The 24,237-nt window shown below is 52.4% G+C and overlaps 1 protein-coding gene and 1 long non-coding RNA gene across 4 annotated transcripts in view; one reads left to right on the plus strand and one right to left on the minus strand.

Moving 5' to 3' along the window:
• LOC310903232 overlaps nucleotides 1-22,877 on the minus strand; it is a 41,247-nt gene extending 18,370 nt beyond the window's left edge. Inside the window, exons 1-3 of one of the 2 annotated variants that reach the window (XR_014587359.1) lie at nucleotides 22,592-22,877; nucleotides 15,424-15,540; nucleotides 12,169-12,349 (exon numbers count right to left, since the gene is read on the minus strand). This is a non-coding gene — a long non-coding RNA (uncharacterized lncRNA). The remainder of the gene's footprint in view (nucleotides 1-12,168; nucleotides 12,350-15,423; nucleotides 15,541-22,591) is intronic. The other variant, XR_014587358.1, reaches the window with a different exon arrangement.
• TNR (tenascin R) overlaps nucleotides 1-24,237 on the plus strand; it is a 64,034-nt gene that overhangs the window by 29,798 nt on the left and 9,999 nt on the right. For both annotated transcript variants that reach the window (XM_083846003.1, XM_083846004.1), the window contains exons 2-17: nucleotides 2,587-3,142; nucleotides 5,586-6,062; nucleotides 6,504-6,767; nucleotides 7,664-7,779; nucleotides 10,435-10,585; nucleotides 13,286-13,555; nucleotides 15,104-15,289; nucleotides 17,386-17,475; nucleotides 17,592-17,855; nucleotides 18,527-18,793; nucleotides 18,890-19,009; nucleotides 19,478-19,621; nucleotides 20,231-20,350; nucleotides 20,929-21,072; nucleotides 21,673-21,803; nucleotides 22,784-22,916. In XM_083846003.1, coding sequence (XP_083702129.1) covers nucleotides 2,647-3,142; nucleotides 5,586-6,062; nucleotides 6,504-6,767; nucleotides 7,664-7,779; nucleotides 10,435-10,585; nucleotides 13,286-13,555; nucleotides 15,104-15,289; nucleotides 17,386-17,475; nucleotides 17,592-17,855; nucleotides 18,527-18,793; nucleotides 18,890-19,009; nucleotides 19,478-19,621; nucleotides 20,231-20,350; nucleotides 20,929-21,072; nucleotides 21,673-21,803; nucleotides 22,784-22,916 — 3,373 coding nt within the window. In that variant the 5' untranslated portion in view covers nucleotides 2,587-2,646. The remainder of the gene's footprint in view (nucleotides 1-2,586; nucleotides 3,143-5,585; nucleotides 6,063-6,503; nucleotides 6,768-7,663; nucleotides 7,780-10,434; nucleotides 10,586-13,285; nucleotides 13,556-15,103; nucleotides 15,290-17,385; nucleotides 17,476-17,591; nucleotides 17,856-18,526; nucleotides 18,794-18,889; nucleotides 19,010-19,477; nucleotides 19,622-20,230; nucleotides 20,351-20,928; nucleotides 21,073-21,672; nucleotides 21,804-22,783; nucleotides 22,917-24,237) is intronic.

Consider the following 24,237-nt stretch of genomic DNA (forward strand, 5'->3'; position numbering starts at 1 on the left):
GCCACCACCCGAAGCCATCCATCCGCCTGGGTGATGCCACCATCTGCGCCCAGAAATGAGCGCTGGGCAGCGTCCCACAGGCACCCAGCACGATGAGTATCGGGTTTGGGTCCATGAGCCTGGTGGTTTCTGCCAGGAAGCGGATGTCTTTTCGTCTGTGGGTTGGGGTCACGGAATCATAGACACATCTAGGTCGGAAAGGACCTCCAAGGTGACCAAGCCCAACCATGACATTGGAGCTGTGAGCCACACGACCTGCTCACCATCCTTAGCAAGTCCTCGTGGCCGTGCACGCACTCTCCTCCATCCCACCTGCAAACTCTTCCAGCGGCCAGGCTGGGTTCTGCTGGGCAGCGAGGCGTGGGGGAGGACTTTATTTTATTCCCTCCACTGAGGTCGCACTGCAGCCCTGCAACGGGGCTCGCTTCGAGACCTGGTTCCATGGCGCTGGCACGCGGCCATAATTACTTTCCTACTGAACACACACACACACACAAAAAAAGCAGGGAGAGAGGCCAAGGAGCTTGCGGTGAGTCTCACATGCCAGCAAGTCAATCAAAGGCAGGCAGTGCTAATTAGTCCCTGTGCTGCCCCCCCGCTTGGCTGCCCCACCAGCCAGGGACGAGAGGTCTCTCCGTGGGTCAGTCAGGGCCACCAAGAAGCTGCTGGGGAGGCCAGGAGGTGGGTGAGGATTGGGGAGGTGTTGGGGGGCTCTGAGGGCAGCCCCCCCTGAGCCAGGCTCATCCATGGGGTGTTGCAGGAGAGTCAAAGGGGGAAAAGCCCTGGATGGACCCCATGGGGACATGTCACCATCAGGTTGAAGGCACTCGAGCAGTGTGAAGGGCTTAGCTTTCTGGTTATTCTCATGAGTGCTTAGCTGTCCCCAGCTTTGGGCAAGTAGCCCCAAAACACCACTTAAGGTGCACCCACCCCACCTTGTTGCCTTCTAAGGTGTCCTCCTCCTTTCCCTCCCAGTGAGCATGGACAAAGTCACCATGAGGAGCAAAGGTGAAAGAGGTGGCCACCCCACCTTGGAGTTGTTTCCATTTTTCTTGCTTTGCCAGAAACCACAAAGAAAAAGAGAGAGAGAGGGCCTACCAAAGCAGTCCCACATGCCTGCTGATGAGCAGAAAAAGTTCAGCAGGAACGCTGCAGTAATATGGGATAATAACCCCATAAATGCTGCGAGGTGTCTGAATAGTTGTATTTACAGGAGTACCTTGGCATTGTAGGAGAGGAACCAGTAAAGAAATATTTTCATTGAGCAGCAGGGGAAGAGGGGGAGGCACGGCCACTCCCTGGGGAGCTGGAGAGGAGCTTCAGAGCAGAGGGTAATGGCAGTGAGAGAGGGAAACTTCTTGAGATTACAGCACTTGCAGACAGCAGAAAAGTCAGATCACACCAGAGCAGCACACCATTATTCCCTCCCGTCCCCAAAAACCCAACCACTGAGATATTGCACCCATCCTGCTGGAGAACCCCAGGTTGCCATCCCACCTCGTCCCACCACCAAAAGTCCCAGGAGGAGCATGTTGTAGAGGATGGGGCAGTTCCCACCTCTTGGTCCTGCGCATGCTTTGGCCCTTCAAGGCAGGTCCCATCCCAATGGGACCATGTCTTGGCTTTGAATAATACCTGAAGCTCATGACTTCTTAGAGCTTTGGCAAAATTTCTGGCAATGCAGTGAGGAGTTCTTCAGCTCCTTGCATCTTTTTACCAAAACTATGAGGAACCCATTGTCTGGATTTAATGTGCCTGGTGGTCAGCACACAATAGTTCCAGCAAGAGTAATGGGGCTGAATCCATCCCCAGCACCAGCAGGATGGCACTAGGGATTTTAGGCTGCAGATAAGGGTGACCTTTGAGCCCACATTGGCACCTGGGGGGTCACAGCTGGTATGGAAATGAGAAGTTGTTTTGTTTCAAATCAAAGCAATTTTAACCCATATTCCAGAGCACGGGTAGGAGGTGAAGCCACTTCAACACGAGGGGTTTGTCTGCTCAGAGCACAAACCTAAAGGAGCTCAAGCCTGCGTGGTGTAATTTAACGTTGTTTAGCATCGAGGCTGCCGTTCCTATAGCTACTGGAGGAAGCTTAGCAACCCCGGGCTCAGCTCCTGGGGCACCGAGTTAGGACCTAAGGCAGGGATGCAGCACCTTCACCCGTGCCTTAACCCTTCATACTGCTCAGTACTGGTGTTGCACTGAATGCAGAACCCATAAGGGGTGTTTCTGCCGGACGCACAAGCATGTGAGGCTTTGTTAGTACCAAATTAACCATTTTCCTTAAAAAATATATATATAATAGGGATAAGAAGCTGCCTCTGCCACCATTTGAGGGCTGTACCAGGGGCTATTGGGGTGGCAGGAAGGGCTGGGCCATCAGCACCAGAAGGCAGGGGCAGCAGGTGCTGCTCCTCACTAGCTGTGGGTTCCTCCTGGACCCAGTCTGGGCTTCACCAAAGCCAGCAGGGCTGTGCTTGTGTTGAGCTGGCCCCACATCCCTCTGGACAATTCTGCTTCTCTACCCTGAGCACAGCTGCAGGGTCTGTGCCAACCATGCTCCCTTTTCTTCTGTGTCCACAGGTCCTCCCTCCATTTGGCTGACCAAGGCTGGCTTAGAAGGCTTTTTCTTCTCCCAGAAAAATGGGGACTGACAGTGAAAACCCAGTGCTGAGGAACGTGCTCCTCAGCTTCAACTTGCTACTGCTGGGCACCGTCCTCAAGCCTTTCGAGTGCCGCCTGGAGGTGACAACAGAGCCAGCCGAGCGGCCGGCCGTGGATGAGGAGGGTGGTCTTGCCAACTGCAGTCCACCCATCAAAGAGCAGCCCATGGTCTTCCACCACATCTACAACATCAACATCCCCCTGGACAGCTGCTGCTCCTCCATGCTCAAGCCTTCGGCCGAGGAGGTGAGTTCAGAAGACGACAGGCTGGCGGAGTACACGGAGCAGACCTCCGACAGCGAGAGCCAGGTCACCTTCACCCACAGGATAAACTTGCCCAAGCAGGCCTGCAAGTGCTCCACCTCCCTCCCATCCCTGCAGGAGCTGCTGAGCAGGATTGAGATGCTGGAGAGGGAGGTCTCCATGCTCCGCGACCAATGCAACTCCAATTGCTGCCAAGAAAATGCAGCCACAGGTAGTAATGCGATCCTGTTAGCTCTTGCTGGGGGCTCAGGGCTCGAGCCAAAGGCAGGAGGAATGCGGAGGTGGTGATGCCACTCAGAGTAGTGATGGAGGAAAACCTATGTTCACTCATGGCTGTGTCTTTAGGGAAAAGCCCAGCTTAGGGCCTCCAAGACAGGAAAGTCCCCGGGAGGATTCAGTAACTCAAGCCCCCAAGGCTCACTTGCTGTGAAAAGCCCATGATCAAAAAGACACCCACCGGGCAGAGCCAAAATCTCATTAAAAACAAAATTACATCTGCTAAGGGGTTAGAAGGGTGAGTTCCCCAACCCTGTCCTCCTCACAACTCTGTTAAAGATCTGCCACTATTCATGGGCAGGGAGGGGAGAAATATCTGCTGTTCTCCTCGGCTGTCCCCAGGCTGAAGGCAGCACTGCAGGAGCCAGCAATAAGCTTCTTCATCTTCTCTGCAGGGACAGTCAGTGCCTATGAAAATGTGAGTTAAAAAATACATAAATAAACACAGAGAACAACTTCTATTGCCATAAAAGACTCAAACAAAACCTATAACAAATGCACAAAACCATCAACAGGATACTTCATCTGAATAACAATGCATGCAGTTGTTGAAGCTCTCTGAGAGCCCCCATCAGGGTTTCTTTGGTAAAGATGCAGCTCGGTCCCTCTGTAATATGAGATAATGCAATAATGAGATGGGTTATCAAAGATTTGGGCTAGAGGCTGCCTTTCAGTAGTGCAGGTGCTAGCACAAAAGCGGTTTCCTACATCTCAGGTAGCTTCATCAAAGGTGCTGTCTGGAAGGGCACCTATTGGCCCCTGGCGCAGCTCAGTCCTGCTGGGGCGCTCCTGATGTGACACCCATCAGCAGTGTGATTGGATGAAAGAGGATGGAAAACACCTATGCAGGCCACAGATGTGTGCACAGCAAGGGTTAAAATCAAGTGGAAAGCACAACAGGAAAAACCTGATTTAAAGGAATTCATTTGAAATACCGATGGGTGAATTTGGGTTGCTTGCAACATATGTAGCCGGTCCCATTAAACATTTATCACTTGTTGGAGCCTCCACTCTGATGGCAGATGTGTACCGAGGTAAAATTGGAGTAATCTCATTCGTTTTACCCGAGTCGCTTTCAATTCACTGCACTGCAAATGAGACCAGGATCCCGACCCCACAGCCTGAGGCGTTTCCCCACAGAAAGCTGCTGTCTTCCAGCAAACCTACAAGCATCCTCTCTGTTTGATAACTCCACTGGAGGCTGGGCTCTGAAAAGAACCTGATCACCATTCCCAGTGTGGGAAGTATCCTGCAAAGCAACCCAAACAGGTCTGTCTGGCACAGCATACAACTAAGCCCTTCTACAGGAGCATCTGATGCCTATGCCGTAGGCAGAGCTGTAATAGCTTGGCTAGGATGAGAAATTCAGCTGAGGGGACAAAAAGTCCAGTGGTTTGTGCTCTGCATGGTACAGAGGTTTCCTAAGGGCTGGAAGGGTTTCTCTTCTTCTGTGTTTTACACAAAGAAGAAAAGCAGTCAAAATTAGCAGGCTGGTGTAAACCCAAAGCTGGAGCATCAAGTCCATGTCACAGGAGAATAGAGGGAAGCTCTGGTAAAGTCAGAGCAACTTATCCCTTACCGCTATGTGTCCATCCCCTCCCCATAGCAAGGCTGCTGAGTGACAGGGGGACGCTGCAAGTGGTGGCCCTGTGTCTTCCCTACTTTCCCACAACCCCCACGTGCGTTGAAGACAAGAGGAAATGGTCCCAAGTTGCACCAGGGGAAGTGCAGTTTCATCACTGAAAGGGTTGTGAAGTATTGGAACGGGATGCTCAGGGAAGTGGTTGAGTCATCATCCATGGGGGTCTTCAAAAAACGTGTAGATATAGTGCTTAGTGACATGGTTTGGTGGGGGACTTGGCAGTGCTGGGTTAAAGGTTGGACCAGATGATCTTAGAGGTCTTTTCCAACCTAAATGATCCTGTGATTCTCTACCTGAAACCATGTGCAAAGCCAACAGCTCCATCCCAGTCAGAGTCACCAGGGTAGGGGCAGACATGAAGTCTTTGGGTACAGAGCTGCCTCTTGTAGGAGACCAGGAAAGGTTTTTTTATTTTTATTTTTATTTTTTTCCACACTAAGAGGTCTGGGGAGCTAAAAAGATAGCAAAGGAAGCTCTTGCACCTGGCAGGGCTGATGGCACCCATAGCCAGGTGCCGTGGAGGCCAGAGCACCAGAGGGGACAGACACACGCCTGAAGCCTAACCCGAGCCCCAGCATGGCCCATCCTGCAAATCATGCCTTCTCCAGCCCTAAAGCCACCAACTCCCCTGGGCCAGGAGAGCTCAGCTGTAGGGAGTACCATGCCCCCCTGCTTGCACCCCATCCCCAAGCCCCAGCGGCGGGGCTCTGACCGCCCACCCCACGTCCTTTTGCAGGACGCCTGGATTACACCCTGCCGTGCAGCGGCCACGGGAACTTCAGCCTGGAGTCGTGCCGCTGTGTCTGCAGCGAGGGCTGGGCCGGCAGCAACTGCTCGGAGCCCCGCTGCCCCCGGGGCTGCTCCAGCCGTGGTGTCTGCCTGGAGGGCCAGTGCGTCTGTGACAACGACTACGGTGGTGAGGACTGCTCCCAGCTCCGCTGCCCCGCCGGCTGCGGCGCCCGCGGGCTCTGCGTGGATGGAGAGTGTGTCTGTGAGGAGGGCTTCGCCGGGGAGGACTGCTCCCAGCCCCGCTGCCCCCGCGACTGCTCGGGCAAGGGGTACTGCACCAACGGCACCTGTGTGTGCGTGGAGGGCTACGCCGGAGAGGACTGCGGGTGGTTGCGGTGTCCCAACGCCTGCAGCGGACGTGGCATCTGCCAGGATGGCATCTGTGTCTGCGAGGATGGTTACGGAGGGCAGGACTGCTCGGCAGGTAGGGGTGTGTGGGGAGATGGGTCCTAATGCGTGAGGAAGGGCTTTGAGGTGCCCAGTGTCCCATAGGAGCATCATGAAGCTTGGGAGGAACCCATAGACTGTAGAGCATGTCTTGCAGGACTTGCTCAGGTCCAGCAGCTTGACTGCCTCCTTCTTGTCCCTGTGCCCAAAGACTCTATGCATAGTGGTTTGGGAGGTGAGCTAAAAGTCAGTGACTCATGTCCAAATGTTGGTGGTAAGCCATTGTTACAACAGCAGTGCAATCTGGTTCTCCTGGCCCTTTGGCTTGCAGCTGCAGGTAACACTACATACTCATAGCTGACCCCTGGGCAAGAGCCCAAACCCACATCCAACCAGGAGGCCCACCCTCCCTTACCTGTGGCCAGAGCATAAGCCATGCGTGTCCTGATGCTCTCCTTCCCTCTACCCTCCTCATCAGTGGCTCCTCCTGAAAACCTGCGCGTGACGGGGATTAGCGACGGCTCCATCGAGCTGGCATGGGACAGCCCCGGGGCAGCCACCGAGTACGTCGTCTCCTACCAGCCGGCGGGCCCAGGGGGCACCCAGCTCCAGCAGCGGGTGCCTGGGGACTGGAGCACCATCACCATCACAGAGCTGGAGCCAGGCGTTGCCTACAACGTCAGCGTCTACGCGGTCATCAGCGATGTCTTGAGCATCCCTGTTACCGCCAAGGTGATGACCAGTAAGTATCTGACTGTACTTGTCACTCGGTGCCCAGATAACCAGGGGTGATGCTTGTCAGGTGGCTGGAGAAGGCAGCGCTCGCCCGTGTAATGAGGAGCTTTCACAGTAGCCTGTCAAGGTGCATCCATCTCATAATTGCCATCTTCTAGGATGGCTTTCCTAACATAACACATTGCCTTGCCGTGATGTTGTGCAGCTTGCTCAAGCTGACTCACATTTTCCATAAAAACCTTCTAGCAGCAGAAAATTGAGCCTTCAAAAAATATATATTGGGAGTATTTTTATCCACATATATATCTGTATGGGGATATAGGAGAGGTGGAGATGTGTCCACTCTCCACAGGAAGTCTCAGTTTGAAAACCCAAATGGCTGAAAATCAAGGAAACATCCACTGTTCGGTTGAAGCTCCCCGAGCCCCAGATACTTTACATATTTGTGATATATCATACAAGTCACAGGTTTTGCTCCCTATTCTGGATGGAATCCCCATGACCAGTCCCCACCATACAGGTGACAGCGCAGCAAGAAGGGATGTTGCTGTCTAGGACCATAACACACAAGAAGAAAACTGGAATACTGTGAAAACTGTGACAGCAGCCTCCAGAAAGCATCCTTGGAAACTTAAGACAGAGAGAGCAGGGGGAAAACAAGCTATGCAGATACCTCTTTTGCAACCCCATTGCTCATTTCATTTGCATGGTGTGGTTAGGTGCAATGCAGGAAGATGCTGCAAGGGAGGGCATCCCCTTCCTCTCCCTCCAGCCCATCCAGAGGGGAGACAAAGGGACCATGACTGCTAATAGGGACCAAGAGGGCCCCACTTCCATTGTCCAGATAACAAAATAGCCTCAGGGAGGACGCCCTGGCCCTCACCACCTCCTGATCCCTTCCAGACCTGGCCACACCGCAGGGACTGAAGTTCAAGACCATCACGGAGACAACCGCGGAGGTGCAGTGGGAGCCCTTCTCCTTTCCCTTCGATGGCTGGGAGATCAGCTTCATCCCCAAGGTACCACTACCCCCCCAGCACAGCATTGCGGGTACACCGTAACCACACTGAGCCAGCAGGGCCAAAATTTGCTTCCAACTACATCCCCCCCCACCCCCCCAAAAAAAAAACAAACAAAAAACAACCTCGGTTTGCAGTTTTCATGCTTCCCGTCAGACAGCCCTAAACATCTCAACCTCAAATTGCTGGCTTGTTTTTCCCCATCAGCCTTTGTTATCAAGACACAAGTTCTCAAAGAAATTCCCCAATAAATATATATATCTAAGGACATCTTCCAGCTTTGCTGCTTCTTGCTGCTGCCCCCTCTTTTTCCCTTCCATCTCCTTTGCCATGACCCTTCCTCCTCTCTCTCGCCCCTTCTTTCTGCACCCTAAGCCACCCCAAAAAGCCCAGACTTAACCAACCAGCCATTAGCTCTCAGACCTCCAGCTTCCTCAAGCCACATGCTCAGATAATTCCTGCCACGGCGTTTTAATTGTGGTGATGAACAGGTAGAATTGGTGCCAGAAAAGATGAAAAGGATGAAAGTGTTGCCCTAAATATCACATATTTTCCATGTGCGGTAACAAAAATCGTACATCAAGTATTTCATCTATATTCATAATTTCTACACCATTTAGCCATAAGTATAGCTTCAATTGTATATGGAGCCTCTTTACAAGAGGCATTCAATCCTCAGCAGTAAAAGAAATGCTGATTAAGGGCTCAATTATGCCGTTTTCCCTTGTACAAAATCCTCGCTGGAGTCAGAGGCAGCTCTGGGCAGTAGAGCACAGCAGAACTCGGCCCCAAAGTTTTAACAGCTCTTAGCTGCAAAGCGTCATGAGACGCAGCACAAAACAGGGACCTGAGGGCTTGAAATAACTCATTCCCCACTTCCAAAAAGGGCTGGGAGCATCTTGGTGCAATTTTAGATACACAAATTGTGTTGGAAGGCAAAGTTTGGGTACCATGGTTACAAACCTAAGGGCACTGGGATGGAATACAAAAATTTTGTATTTTGGGATGAAATACGGCTATGCCATGAAAAGGCCATGAAAAGGCCACCTGAGCCTAGTAACAAAAACCCAGCATATCTTTGAAGCATTTCACCAATACGCGTGACTTAATCTCAACAACGTCACCCTGAAGCAGATAAATGGGTATAGACACGTTTTAGGGTGAGGAATTGGTGGGATAGAAGTAACTTTCTCACCCACAGTGACATCAGCAATGTTTTTTCCTTAAGCCAGCCCACTAATGCAACCTGTTGTCTCCCGTTTCCCTTTTTATTGTCTCCTGTTTCCCTTTTAGAGGCTTAAAACCAGTAAGAAAGTTTTCAGGAATGAAACAAAGAGAGAAAGTGCAAAAGGATGGATGTTCCTCTGGGCAGGTTTTTAGAGGAGGGAAGGGCTGCAGCTCACAGGGCTTTAATTTTAACAGGTGTGTGGTCTTGCATTGTAAAGATGCAGTTGTGCTCCTGCTGCTGAAATCAGACTCTCTCAAGTCTCTACCAGTGGCTTTTCTCCCAAAACAAGGCAGAGGGTGCTGTGTCCCTGGCTGCCTGGGAGCCACGCTCGCTCAGGCAGACACAAAACTATTGCCGCACCCCATTTAAAAGCAAAATCTAGTCCAAGAGGCAGCAACATGAAAAAAAAAAAATCATTAAAGCAGCGCTATTGTAAATAACCCCTACACTGTGGGCTTGCAAATCGAGGTCAATCTGCCTTTCCAAAAACAGGATGTGAGGACACTAATTTTGTCCTTGGTGTCCCCACAGGGGTGTGCACACCCTCCCCCTGAGCAAGCCGCCCTCTGCACACACATATTGCTATTGGTCCCCAAAAACTGTCTCAGGTGGGGATTGCACATCTGCTGCTTGTACTGGGGGGAAGAAATGGGAACTAAAACCAACGCAGAGATAACTGGGGTAATGAGACCAGCTCTGCGTGGTGTTCGGTGAAAAGCAGAAGTGATGACAGATTTAGAAAAGAAAATTAGGAAAGGTAAGATGGCAATTTATGGATAAAATGGAAGATTTCCTGTTTAATGAGAAAAATAGATTAATATGAATTGAGAGCTATGTGCAGAGATTTGTTTAGTGCATTATTAGTGAAGACAGCAGCAAGAAAAGATCCATTGTCCAAATACTGGCAGGGAAGGTGACATTTGCAGTTGCTTAAAGGACGGGTTTTTCAGAGAACAAAATACAAAGTATATCAAATTTAATCAATATACTTAAAAAGGACAGAGTGCCAAAATAAGATGTTATGGTTTCATCCCTGTATGAAATGCAGAAGGCGTCTGGCACCTGAATAACAGCCATGCAGGCAAAAGGAGTCCAGGGTTTGGTTTTTATTATCTTTTCTGTTCTGGAGAACAGCAGATATACAGATGGCAAAATACAGAAAGGAGGGAAGGGGAGGGAGTAAGAGGAAAAGGGGATAGGAAAGGATTTCTCAGCCTAGAATCTCTGGTGCTTCACACTTGGTGGGTGACTTCACCCCAGGCTCTACATCTCCACGGTGGGAAATGCCAGTGTGAGGGGTATAGGGTTGGATGTGTGGAACACGCCTGTATTCATCCTTAAAAAGCTCTTTTGTGTGTCTGTGTGTGTATGTGTATTTTAACCCATTTCTCATTCTTGATGCTTTTTCTCACCCTGTCCCCTGGCAGAACAACGAGGGCGGTGTGATCGCCCAGCTCCCCAGCACCGTCACCACCTTCAACCAGACGGGGCTGAAGCCTGGTGAGGAGTACACCGTCACCGTGGTGGCCCTCAAGGACCAAGCCAGGAGCCCCCCCGCCTCTGACAGCGTCTCCACCCGTGAGTGAGCCCAGCCCCGGGCAGCTTGCGGCCAAGGACTGCAGCATCCTGTGTTTCATCCCCAAAATAAGGTCCCAGAAGCAAGAGCATCCCTGCAGCCCATCATGGATAAAGCCTTCTGCAGGGATATTTTGTAATCTCTGAAAATACATGGGTTTGGGTTCCCAGGTGTCTCAAAATGAGGGTTTTGACTGTCTCACCAAGTGGCTTCTCTGATGATATTTGAGGATATTTGGATCTGATGATATTTGGCAATGAGGGTATACCTGACCACCACCAGTAGCCCCTCTGCCATACACTGTAACGGGGAGCTCACAGCCCTCCTGTAGCAAAACCAGCTCCAAAAGCAACATCTGCTGGGCCAAAAAGCTACCCAAGCCAGATATTTGGGGCATCAGACACACAAAAATGGTTTTCTTCAATCCAACCTCCTGAATTTGGATGCTTAGCACAACCCAAGCGCCCAAGCTAGAGATGCATCATAGCAGTAGATTTTAATGCAATACTTTGACCCTCTCCCTTCAAATTGCTGTGAGCACAAAAAGAGTGGTGAGGTTAATGGGGTTGGGAGCCATGGCTCTGGTCAGCTTGTATTAATATAGCTGGGTAAATTCCTCTTCCCTGCTTATCTCACCTGAGCCACATTTTGGAGGCGGGACACCCCCAAAGAACCGTCTCTATAATTGCACTGCCTACTCATCTGTAGCAGATTAAAACTCCCACCTGCTTTCATGCCACTGAACACCCTCTACTCCCACCCATTCAGGCAAATTAGGCACTGGGGCAGGGAGCCAGAAGCAGCTTGATGAAGAATAAAGTCCCCTCCTCGCCAAGAAGGACGTGGCAATGGGCAGAGCGCAGGGAAAAGGTGCTTTCCAGGCCAGAGCTGCTGCAGCCTGCCTTCGCAGCCAGGCAAACTTCTACCTCTGTCCAAACTGTTGCAAATGCAAACAGCATTTTGATAGGTTCCAGAGGATTGTAACAAGGTGCCATTCTCTCCGGGCTGCTAAATTTGAGGTTTTGGGGAGGCGGAGGTGGTGTGGATTGAAGGGAGGGTTCCCCCACCAGCAGCAGCCCCTGGCTTGCTGAAGATCTGGGCTTCCTCAGCACAGTCCTGCTCAGCTTGACATGGCTTAACAGAGACATCTCCTGGTCGAGCCCAAACCTTTCCCATTCCCTAGGAAGGCAGGGAAAAGAAACAGAGAGGCTGGTACATCAAACTCAGTGGTTGACCTTAGTGAGGGGGAGCGCAGCTGGGCTGGTGGGCTCCTGGTTCTCTCCATGAAGGGGTCCTTACGCTGGCCTGTCTGCCTTCCTCTGTGGTGCTCCCACAGCGTTGCCCCCACCACCCTTTTTCTGCCTCAGCACCTTGTGCTGGAACCAAGCAGCACTCGATGTTCTCCAGCACCACTGCAGCCTGCTCACCCCTGCCCATACACATCTCCCCCAGCACTTCCCCACCCAGGGGTACAGGATTCAGCACTTATTTATTATATAGTGACATTTCTGATACATACAGTATCTTGGCCATATTCATATGCAGTACAGTCTGAACTACAAGATCAGTGTGCTTTTTTCCCCACCTTCTGGTCACAGCAGTGATCAAAGAGGTTGCCAGTGCGTTAGCAGTGCCACGGCACAGGAGCATCCATCCATGCAGCAGTTAGATGCTGATGGTCCCACAGGACTCAGAACATCCCTCACCTGGGCCCTGGGCCCCTGGACAAGGACTGGGGGGTCCAGAAGGAGAAAGAGCTTGATTCTCTGCAAAAGAGAGAAAAATGCCCAAAACAGTCTTAGTCTCTCCCCAGTATGAATGCTTTAGCTAAAACCCCTTTATCTGAGCAGGTTCAGTGGCGGACACCCACCATAGCCCCACTCCCAGCTGGTTACGAAGACCCACCAGAGCAGTGGCATTTTCTTCTCTACCCCCAGCGCTGACACATTGACAGCTCCAGGAGCTGATCCCTCAGCTTAGCTACAAAACGGGAGTTGGCACTGAGGCAGGAACATTTCTAGAGGCGTTCCTCAGCTCTTGATGGTTGGATCAGTCCTTGGCCCCCTGTTATTTAACACACTGTCAACGCCTTTCAAAACGCATAACAGACATAACATCATTGCTGATAAATTTTCTCAATGACAGAAGGGCTAGAAAAAGAGTAAATTGAGTGGAAGGAGATCATCGATAAGAGCAGTTTGAATGGCTTGAAGAGCCTGGCACAAAAGAAAACTATGTTTTTCAATGCGCCGCTGAGTCTGAGCAGTTATCTAGGAGCAAAGAAAATGGACCACAGGTAAATGTAGGAGGTTTTATCCCAGGCAATGCCTCCTGAAAAAAAGCCAGACAGGAATTGTTGCCAATACCCAGCTTGAGAGAAGGGCAGAAGTTGCATTGTATCTGTAATGGGCATTGACCGGAGAGCAACTGGGTCCTGCTCTGGTGTTCAAAGCTGAGGAAAGACAAGGGGGAAGTAGAGAGGGTTTGAGAAAGAGCCAGGGGACTGGAATAAGGGACTGGGAACCCACCAGGACCAGGCCCCTGAGCACTTGGAGTTGGAGGGGTCAAGTCCCTCGCCCATGCCACCTTTAATCCATGCCACTCTGAAGGTCAGGTTGAATTCCGATGCCCCCGCATCTGCTGCATTCCCTACCTGACCCTCCCCAAATAACCATCACCTCTTTCCCCCCAACCCTCCGCAGTCATCGACGGCCCGACGCAGATCCTGGTGCGGGACGTCTCCGACACGGTGGCCTTTGTGGAGTGGACGCCCCCACGTGCCCGGGTGGACGCCATCCTGCTGAAGTACGGGCTGGCGGACGGGGAGGGCGGGAGGACCACCTTCCGCCTGCAGCCCCCCCTCAGCCAGTACTCCCTGCAGGCCCTGCGCCCCGGCGCCCACTACCACCTCGCCGTCAGCGCCCTGCGGGGCACCAACGAGAGCCGGCCGGCCCTCGCCCAGTTCACCACAGGTAGCCGGAGGAGCTGGCCGGGGGGTTGAGGCCTACAGCACATGGCGGGCGCGTGGGTGGGTGGGTGGGTGGGGGGAGTGGGGGCAGTGCCAGCCCCCTGGGAAGGCTCACTGCACGCATCCATGCTTTAGCAGCATGGATTTTTCTCCCCAGCATGAATGAGCTCAGGGTTTGAGCCTGTGCAACGGGAGGAAGCAGCGGGATGGTTAAGGTGCAGGTCCAAGTGAAGACACCTGGAGGAAGGTGTCTTGCATCCCATTACAGAACAAATGGAATCATAACATCATGGGGTCACCTAGGTTGGAAAAGACCTTCTGGATCACCAAGTCCAGCCATCAACCTGACCTACCGAGTCCCATCACTAACCCATGTCCCTCAGTGCCACATCTTCACGTCTCTCAAATACCTCCAGGGACAGGGAATGCCTCACCTCCCTGGGCAGCACACTACAGTGCTTGGCCACCTTCTCTGTGAAGAAATTTTCCCTAATGCCCAGTCTAACCTCCCCTGGCACAACTTGAGGCCCTTTCCTTATGTCCCATTGCTTGTCACCTTAGAAAAGAGACAAAACCCCTGCTTGCTGCAGCCCCCTGTCAGGGAGTTGCAGATAGTGATGGGCTCCCCTCAGCCTCCCTTTCTCCAGACTAAACAACCCCCCCAAACACAGCAATTTACATCTATAATACCACCCACAGATCAGAGTGCATCAGGGAGGTGTCAATTTAAGACAATGCTCTTGTACCTGCTCAGCATTGAGAGCCGAGGCATTGCCTGAAAAATCAGCAATTAAGCAGCTGGAAGCAGCCCAGTCAAAAACGTGGTTATCTTATTTTATATCGTATATGAATAGCCGAACTGGTCAGTAAAACCTTAATTAATGTTGAGCCTGCAGATAGCTAACAGGTTTAATTTACCATGCCATAAAGGAAGAGGTAGAGAGCATATATCAGTGCTCTTTTATGGCATATAAATTACTTGTCATGTACATCACTGGTGGATACTAGGCTCCTATTACAATAACCGCAGTGTGTGAGTTGTGTGTGTATATATCTGTGTAGATATGTACTTAGGATGAGATGTTCATTGCGATTGCTTTGCTGAGTTGGCCTTCCTCGCTTTATTTCTAAATGACAGCATAAAAAAACCTCCTGAGGCCAGACCCAGAGCAGGAGTTAATGCCCTGCTCACAGCAATGCTCAGCAGCCACCAGACCCTGCCCTGCCCAAACCCATCGCTCGCAGGAGGGATTACCGTGCAAATCCAAGCACACAGCCTCGGCAGCACTAATAAACCATTTGGTCAGTCTGGACAGTGTCTGAGCACGAACAAGTCTGCAAAGATGCTCGAGGTTTTCTAGGAGTTCAGGCCGATGTTTGGTGGCTTTGTAGCATCGGTCCCAATGAACTCACGGTTGGCACCCCCAGGTCCGTGCTGAGCAGGAGGTGACAGCAGATGCCCCCAGCCATGGGGATGTGCCACCTGGGTCCCCTCGCCATGGCTCCCAGAGCCCGGCGGTGAGACTATGCCTCTCTCCTTTGTGTCACACAGAGATTGATGCCCCCAAGAACCTGCGGGTGGGCTCACGGACACCCGCCAGCCTTGAGCTCGCCTGGGACAACAGCGAGGCGGAGGCACACAGCTACAGGGTTGTCTACAGCACCCTAGCTGGAGAGCACTACCACGAGGTCCTGGTGCCACGGGACACCGGCCCCACCACTCGGGCCACCCTCACAGGTATGCCCGCAACCATGCACCATCCTCATCCTCCTCACAAGCAGTTAAGGCAAGGGAGAGCCCAGACCAGCACTACTGTGTGCTTGCCCTGGCGCTGGCACAGATTTGAGGCTGGTTTGGAGTTTTCTGCTTACTGGAGAGAAGGTTTTCCTCAGGACGGAGCTCTATTTTCCTTCCACGGGTTGGGGTGCTGCTCAGCTGGGAGGACAGTGGTGCACCTCGGTGAGGCTGCCCCAGGGTTCCAAACAGAGCTGGCAAGGGGCAGAGTGAGAAGTGGGGAGAGAAAAGTGTTTCAGATTGATCTAGAGAAAAATATTACTCCCCACCCCCTTGCTGGGACACTGATACCCCATAATTGAGTTCTTTGCTTTTTTCCAAATCCACACAAAGCAAACCCAAACCCAGGAATGCCATTTCTGAGCAAGTACCCCCAGCACTGCATGGTCCAGGCTAACATGCAGGTGTCACCGTGCTCAGCAAACGCCACCACCTCCCGCTGCCAGCCTCACCAGGGACATCCCAAACACCCTTTGCAACAGCACCATGAAGAACCATCCAAGACCTATTTTCCTTTCTCAGCTACAGCTGGTTGTCTGCCAGATTTGCAGCTCTAGTGGCATTTTAGGGGGAAAAAAAAATTACTTCTATATAATAAAAAAAAATCACTCATTGAGCTTGACACTCATATAGATCTTCAGTATAGCATGGCACCAGGTTCTTCCACATTGTCTCAGGCTCAACCACCTCTGCCATTTGTGTCTACAGGAACTAGTACATTCAGTGGAAAAGTCAAATGCAAACATACAGTCATGGCAGCACCAAGTCACAAGAAAGGCTGGAGGGGAGGAAAACAATTAGAGCAGTCAGCTTGAAAATGTGGTATGTGAGAAAAATACATATTAGGGACAGTTTCTGCTGCAACGATGCACGTGGAGAAGTGGGATGGAGATAGAGTTGGACAGCCTAAGGGATGGGGGATCTGGTGATGATCCCCTGTTCTCTAGGTCATGTGCTGCCTTGCTAGATGAGATGGAGAGGAAGAGAGGACAGCCACTGCGGATGGCAGGGGAGCTGAAGACAGCCTCTCCGTAGCTTCATCATGCACGTGGCAGCCCTCTCCTCTAGGGTTTCCTTACCCCTGGTGCAGCCTGTTGTGGTGGATTTCCAGCTACTGAGGACCTGGTGGGATCCACAGCATAAAAGCCTTCATCTGTCTCCAGGAAAAGTGATGAGGAATGGTGCTGCGCAGAGCTTATCAAAAATTTTAAAACACAGCAAGCCTTGATCTGCCCCATAAGTCTCTTTCCAGAGATGTGAACTGGCACAGCTGTCAGAAATACTGGTGATTTTTCCCTGTCCAAAATTGCTGGGAGAGAAGAGGTTGGGCTGGAAGGCTTATGGCTTTCTCTAACCCAATGGGAAAGATCAATACACCATTGGGAGGAGATAAATGTAGCTGTCAAATGCCAAGCAGGAGTGATAGACAGACCCAGGAGATGTCCCACAGAGATAAAGCAACCACCAGCAACAGGTGTAGAGGAAATTAGCTTGATTAGCTTGATTCCCATTCCCTGCAAGAGAACCACAGGATACGTCCACCACAAGCAACATGCCTGAGTCGGCTCCCAGCTAGACTGTGCCTTTACTAATTAATGTGTGTTTCATTTACTCTGCGTAATTTATTTCTTTTTGAGACACCAACCCTGTGACAATATTTGATGTTGAATCACTACAGAAACAAATACAGCTACTTTATCATTCTCATCTCAGCTCACTCCCTCTCCCTCTCACACAGTTTCTGTCCTGATGCCAGCAATTACCGCAGACGTCAGTAATGGTTTTAAAAAATTGGTTATTTCTGAGCTAGATTAATCCCATTTCCCTATCCAAAGGCATCTAGGGGCTTTTAAAAAATGCTCGGCTCTCCTACAACACCCGGAGGAGCTGCTGAGCTGTGGTAGGGCTGGTCATCCCCGGGACACACAGTAGGGCCTCCCTGTCTCCAGCCATGGGCTGCGGGGGGGGGCTCACACCCCAGGACCACCCGGCCAGGTGCTGCTCTCATGCACCTTTGTGTCCTTTCCACCCACTGGCAGACCTGGTGCCGGGGACGGAGTACGGCATTGGGATTTCAGCCGTGATGGACAGTCAGCAGAGCGTGCCAGCGACCATGAACGCCAGAACCGGTGAGTTTGGCCCCATTCAGCACAGCCTGATCCTATGCCCCACCACCACCAGCTCCCACATCCCCCATGGGACAACCCATGCATGGGAACAAGCATCTGCAACACCCAACCCACAGAGCTTGACAGCCCCCGGGACCTCCTGGTGACGGCCTCCACGGAGACGTCCATCTCGCTGGCCTGGACCAAAGCCATGGGTCCCATCGACCACTACCGAGTCACCTTCACCCCTGCCTCGGGGATGGCCTCCGAAGTGACGGTGTCCCCGGACAAGTCACAGCTCACCCTCTCGGAGCTGGAGCCTGGGACAGAGTACACCATCACCATCATCGCCGAGAGGGGACGTCAGCAGAGCCTGGAGGCCACCGTGGATGCTTTCACAGGTAAAGAAAAAGAAGCAGAGCCGAGGCCAAGCACAGAGCTGGCCTTGCTACCAGCCCACACATCCCTGGCACCAAAACGCATGAGATGGTGACAGGGATGAGAGCTGGAGGCAATCCATCCACATGAGAGCATGTCCATGGGCCTGAGAAGGGTGATGGCCCTGCCAGTGCGGGGATCCTGTCCTTCAGCTGCTGGCGCTGACCATGCTTGCTTGGCTGGAGGCTCCCAGAAGAAGGAGGTGGGTTTGGGGCAACTGCCAGCCCCTGCTGTTCTCTGTGGTCAGAGTGGCCCGTGTGTCCATAAGGAGGAGAAAACAGGCCTTGAGGGGCCTCAAAAGCACCTCTAGGAGGGGAAAAAAAAAAAAAAAAAAAAAAAAAAGCATATTTGAGAAGCCCAGACAGCTTACAGCAGGTGTAGCAGAATGGCTCCACCACCCATCACACAGGGCTGGGATGGAACATGTTTGCAGGCAGAGCTGAGCAAAACACCATTTCCTCCTCCCAGTTCTGCCTCTCGATCCCACTTTCAGCCCACCAGAGCAGCCAGACGCGGGGCTTTGCCACCTCTGCCTGCTGTCTCCCAGACAAGCACTGGTGCACAGCACTAGGTACAACCAGGAGGCTGGGAACTGCAGACAGTGTGGGCTGACCCTCCCCTCTCTGTCTTGCAGGGGTCCGGCCCATCACACAGCTGCACTTCTCCCAGCTGACGTCCTCCAGCGTGAACATCACATGGAGTGACCCGTCCCCACCAGCAGACCGCCTGGTCCTCACCTACAGCCCCCGGGATGAGGAGGCGGCGCAGCGGCTGGCGCTCGATGGCACCCTCAAGCACGCCAGCCTGACGGGCTTGCGGCCATCCACCGAATACCTGGTGTCGCTGGTGGCCGTCCATGGTGCAGTCAGCTCTGAGCCCGTCGTGGGCTCCATCACGACAGGTACCCGCTGGGTACTGGACCCTCCTGGGAGGGCGGGCAGGGGGACGGGGAGCGGACCTGCCTCCCACAGCTTTGCTTTCTGCTCCATCTCACCAGGGATGGATGCACCAAAGGACCTTAGGGTGGGCAACATCACCCAGGACTCCATGATCGTCTACTGGAGCCCTCCTGTTGCTGCTTTTGACCACTACAGAATATCATACCGTGCCACTGAAGGTAACGAGTGGGACATCGTGGAGACTCCCTCTCTCGGTGGTGCTGTACCCCGGGGTGCACATGGGTCTGGACCTAAGCTAAGGGGAGGGCTTTAAGAGTGTCCAAACAGCTGCAGCCCTTTTTGCTTTTCCTTTTCTTTTGGAGAAGGTGGTGCAAAAGCAGCTGCTGGGGATGGGGAGCAGGGGCAGTGGCCAGTCCCACACCACTGCATGACCCCAGCCACAACCAGCACAGCTCTCCATAGCCCACCTCCTCCACCTGCCTCCCCCAGCTCACCTCCAACCCCTGAGCCCCAGTTTTTGCCTATGATGCTGAAAAGGTCAAGCCAGCACAGGGGCGTCCACCTGCAGGCACAGAACCCAGTTGCCCCCAGTGTCAGCCCCGGAGCGGGTTTGTGGCATTCCCCTCCCCTCCGGCGGGACACGGGGACCAGCCATGTCACCAATGCTCTTGGCTGTATCCCTGTAGGGAGGACAGACAGCGCTGCCATCGCCAGCGATGCCACCGAGTACAGCCTCCACCGCCTGCAGCCCGCCACCAAGTACGAGATTGGGGTGAAGAGCGTGCGGGGCCGAGAGGAAAGCGAGGTGGCCTCCATCACCACGTACACAGGTGGGACGGGGCTCCTAGGGGACAGGCAGTGATCAAACCGTGCCAGCTCTGGCCCCTGCTTGCACTGGCAATCAGACAGGTGAGAGTGAGCTGAACCTAATGGTTCTCGCTCACGATGAGTGGGGCTCACAAGGGCGCACTGCGGACTTCCAAAGTATGTCTAAGGAAACCTTTCCCCGTATACACATGGGTTGTCATGGAGGGAGTAATAAACCTGTGTACCAGGCCAGAGATGTGATGTTGGACACCCATAAGAACCTTTCCTAAAGGAAGTACAGGCTTCCAGAAATAATCCTTGGGGAAAGATGTGTCAAAGCCCTGACACAAACAGCACCTATTGCAAGGATAAAACACTCTGCTATCCGCAGACTCCTCAAAACCTAAAACAAAACAAAACAAAAACCTAACTTCCCATATCATGCATCAAGAAAACAGTGGAAGACAAGGCCGAGCAGCAAAGCAATGCAAGCTTTGCTCTCCAGGTAGGACAGCAATAACTCTTCTACAGGCACGTGAACCCGAGCATCGAGGCAGGGCCACAAGAAGCCCTTCCAGTTTGCAGCCCAGTCTCTTCGTGCGCCTGACTGTCCAAATCCATTCCCTCTACAGCCATGGATGCCCCCTTGGGTGTCACAGCCACCAACATCACCCCCACGGAGGCGCTGCTGCAGTGGAACCCGCCGCTGATGGACGTGGAGAGCTATGTCCTTGTCCTCACCCGCCACGCAGGTGCGACGAAACCCCGCACCCCTCTGCTGCAAGCTTTGCTGGGGCTCCATTTCAGCTCACCTCCACTTCTCCCCCACCCCAAACCTGGGAGCTTGGTGGTTTTCCCCCCCAGGAAGGAGTCCCTCCTTCGGGAGCGCAGCTGCTGGTGGGTGGCAGGGCTTCCCCCATCCCCAGGCACCAGCTCATCCTGCAGGGGTCCCATGGCATGTGCTCTCCACTGCCCAACGCCCAGCCTCATTGCATGGCAGTCCACACGGGGACTGGGACTCTTCCACTTCGCTAACTGGCCCACCGGCAGCCCAGGGGCAAGCAAGTCCCCACACATCTCCCACCCCATGCAAACCCAACGCATGGCAAGCCCCGTGAGCCCCACTACTGAAGGGAAAGAAAGCAGCAGGCAAATATATGGACTGGGGCAAAATAAGGCCATCCTTCAGACTGAGCACCACCCCTGCTGCTCAGCTCCTGCACAGCAGCACATGGTATTTCAGCAATATAAGTGCTTTTGACCGTGAGGTCATACCCACAGCTGCATTTCAGAGAAGCACCTATCCTAACTCACCTCTTCTGGCTTACAGTTGCAGGAGAAACAATTCTTGTGGATGGGACCAACCAGGAGTACCAGCTGACCAACCTTCTGCCCAGCACCACCTACACGGTCGTTATGTACGCCACCAACGGGCCCCTCACCAGCCAGACCATCAGCACCAACTTCACAACTCGTACGTACAGACACCTGCCCTGTTATATGCCCCCAGCCATTTGCCCACCCCAGGAAAATAGGCCAAAAAAGGCTGAGCCTAAGCTCTCGTTACAAATACCTGGGTGTAAATGTAGCCATGTGCCAAAAGGACACCCAAGGGCTGGTGTGGACACAACACAAGAACGGGAATTTCACCGCTGGAAACATTAACCTTCAGTTTCACTCTTTCAACAACCATCCACCCCTTTCTTTGATTTCCCCTGGATGTAGTTTCCTGAGAAGACCCAAGGGCCCCCCGGTCTTCTTCTTTCCCAAGGCCATAGTCTCCAGACTTTTTAGTTTCCAAGGAGCTTGATAGACCCGGTATCACATGCATCTCAGAGCCGCTACCCATCAGAGAGCATGCAGAGGGCTTTTAGAGGGTTTGCAGAGCTGTGCTCAAGGCAGGGGATGGGTGATCAGGGCTGGAAACTGAGGGCAAGGATGGACTTTGGGCAGTAGCAGGGGGTTGGGGGGGTTGAATCTCAACCCACTGGGACAGGGAGCAGGTTTGAGCAGGCTGGTGGGGGTTGTGTGTGTGAGGACCTGCACTTCCCTGGGTACCCATCCACCCTCGCAGTTTTGGATCCTCCGAGCAACCTGACTGCAAGCGAGGTCACTCGGCGGAGTGCCCTCCTCTCCTGGTTGCCTCCCGTGGGAGAGATCGAGAACTACGTCATGACCTACAGATCGACCGACGGAAGCCGCAAGGTGAGTCCTCCTACAGAAAGGGGCTCTGTAAGGCGGGGGACACCGAGGTCACGGAGAAGCAAGCAGGGGAAACCCAACAAAGGAAAAGAATGACGCTCTCCACGCCAGGGAGAGCAGAAGGGCATACTATGCTCTCCAGGAGCAAAACTCACTTTAGATAAACAATCAGAAAAAGCCGAAAATGATTGCCCAGGGCAAAGTCTCTGCACACACATGCAAGTCTGGACAAAGAGGGTATAGCGGGGAAGTCTGAAGTAACAGACAAAATTCACAGATTGTGAAAGACAAGCAAGATGAGGCAGGAAAAAAATATCCAGCAAACAGAGATGTTAACAAAGTGGTTTGCCCTTCTTGCAAAGATTAAGATAGGTACAGACAGCTAATTAATCCCGCAATACAATATATTTGATTACTTAATGAGTGTGTCCATACCTGTCTGCCTGGAGGAACTGCTACAAACACTAGCAGAAGTGTGTCACTGCACATTGTCTTATTTCCTTTGCCAGCGCGACTGGCTTGCAGCAGCCAAAGGGCAACAGCTTTGCAGAAGGGGTTCAATACAATGCTGTGTGGCGTTGGCTGATGACCAGAAAAATTAACCTGACAACGTCTGGTGGAGCCAAAACTGGCTGATAACCAAGCTTGGCCAGCTCTGCTCCTTATAGTGCTTGGGCAATCAGTCATGCCCAGTACTGAGGACGTGCAGGTCCCAGCAGTGATGGTAAATAGAGCCCACATAATGCAAGCATTTAAACCTCCTGCATCTGAACCAGCTAGCTTTGTCTCACCTGCACCATCCCAAAGGTGATCCACTGACCTCCTGCTGACTTAGTCCAGGGGTCATAAGCAGCCGTGCAGCATCCTTGGCCAGGCACCAAGGGCTGCAGCTTCCCTTCCCTCCCCGCTTGCGCTTTAGGCTCCCCATCGTTTTTCTCATCTGTTGCTCTTGGTGTCTACCTCCTTTTGGGACCCATGTACAGGAGCTGATTGTGGATGCCGAGGACACGTGGATCCGCCTGGAGGGGCTTTCTGAGACCACAGAGTACACCGTGCGCCTGCAAGCTGCCCAAAACGCCATGCGGAGCAGCTTCATCTCCACTACCTTCACCACAGGTGAGGCTCGCACCACTCACCGCCCTTATGGGCTGTCCCTCCTCAGGCAGCATTTCACCAGATCCACAGGTGTATTCATTTCCATGACCCATGGTGCTGCCTGGCAGTAAGAAGTTAATGGCTGAAGGACCTGTGCCCAGCCTGGAGCAAGGGGATTTGAACTTCAGGCTAGGCAGCATGCTTTTGCCACACTCTCCCATTTCTACCAGGCCCTTTGCCTTGCCCTTGCCTCTCCTCAAATGGATAACTAGAGGAAAAAACATGAAAGTTGACAACATGTGCCACCACGGTCTTACAGTGAGCTGGGAGAGACCCGGTTCATCTCCCCACACTGTAGACATGGTCTGACCTGGTGTGAATATCAAGGAGGTGCATCTCTACCACCTCTAGTGGAGGCAGAGCAAAGCAGAGGCTGTATGCCTTCAGGACTGTGATCCCACCGATTTTGTCTGGTTGCGTTATTCCTTCCCCATCTAATTAGAGAGAAGTCACGATCTGCTAAGGCAAGGGGAATGGTTTCCTTTCTAAATCAAGTGGCGGGTACCCACAGCCACCACAGTGCTCACATGTGCAAGAACAAAGCTTGGATGGAAATGTCACTATTGCCCCCACATTCTGCAACCGTTCATATTAGAACCGTGCACTTAATGGCCAGAGTGCACTTTGTTCAGGGCTGAATACAATTGCATTTCTGCTGGGCTTCAAAAGCACTGAGCACCCTGAGGATGATGCCTGTGCCCCTGCACCAAAACTCCCCCCATCTGTGCTGCCAGTTCGATTAAGAGAGTTTTCTTTGAATCTGCTGTGAATACACTTCCCCATCCTCGTTACATGCAAAGGTCCTCTCACCTGCTTTCAAGAGATAATGGAAACTATTTACGTCAACAACAACAAAAAAAAGAAAACACTCTTTTCTACGGATGAGGCTCTCCTGTTTTTCTCATCTCTTATGTGGGTGTGTAAAACCAGTGCAATTCAGGCAGGCGACAGAAAAATCTGTAATCTTCGAGGCTGCTCTGGAGTCAGGGACAGAACCTCTCAGGGATGGCTTCTTTGCAAAGAGAAATCAGCAGAAACCCACTCACATCAGGCAATGAGAGTACTGCTTCCATTAAACAAAAATTTGGGACCTTGATGGCATTAGAGACATTATTGCCAGCTAATGCAGCATCTGAAGAGAGCTTTAATTTGCCTTAAGGTAGGCGTTAGCAGGAAACCAATTTCTCCCTATCTACCCCATAGAAAAGGAGGAGTTCGGCTTGAGGAGAAAAAGAAAACGAAAGGGAAAAAAAAAAAAAAAGGCTTCATTTAAAATGTTTTG

The sequence above is a fragment of the Anser anser genome (genome assembly GCF_964211835.1).
Source record: "Anser anser genome assembly, chromosome: 8".
Classification (NCBI taxonomy): Eukaryota; Metazoa; Chordata; class Aves; order Anseriformes; family Anatidae; genus Anser; species Anser anser.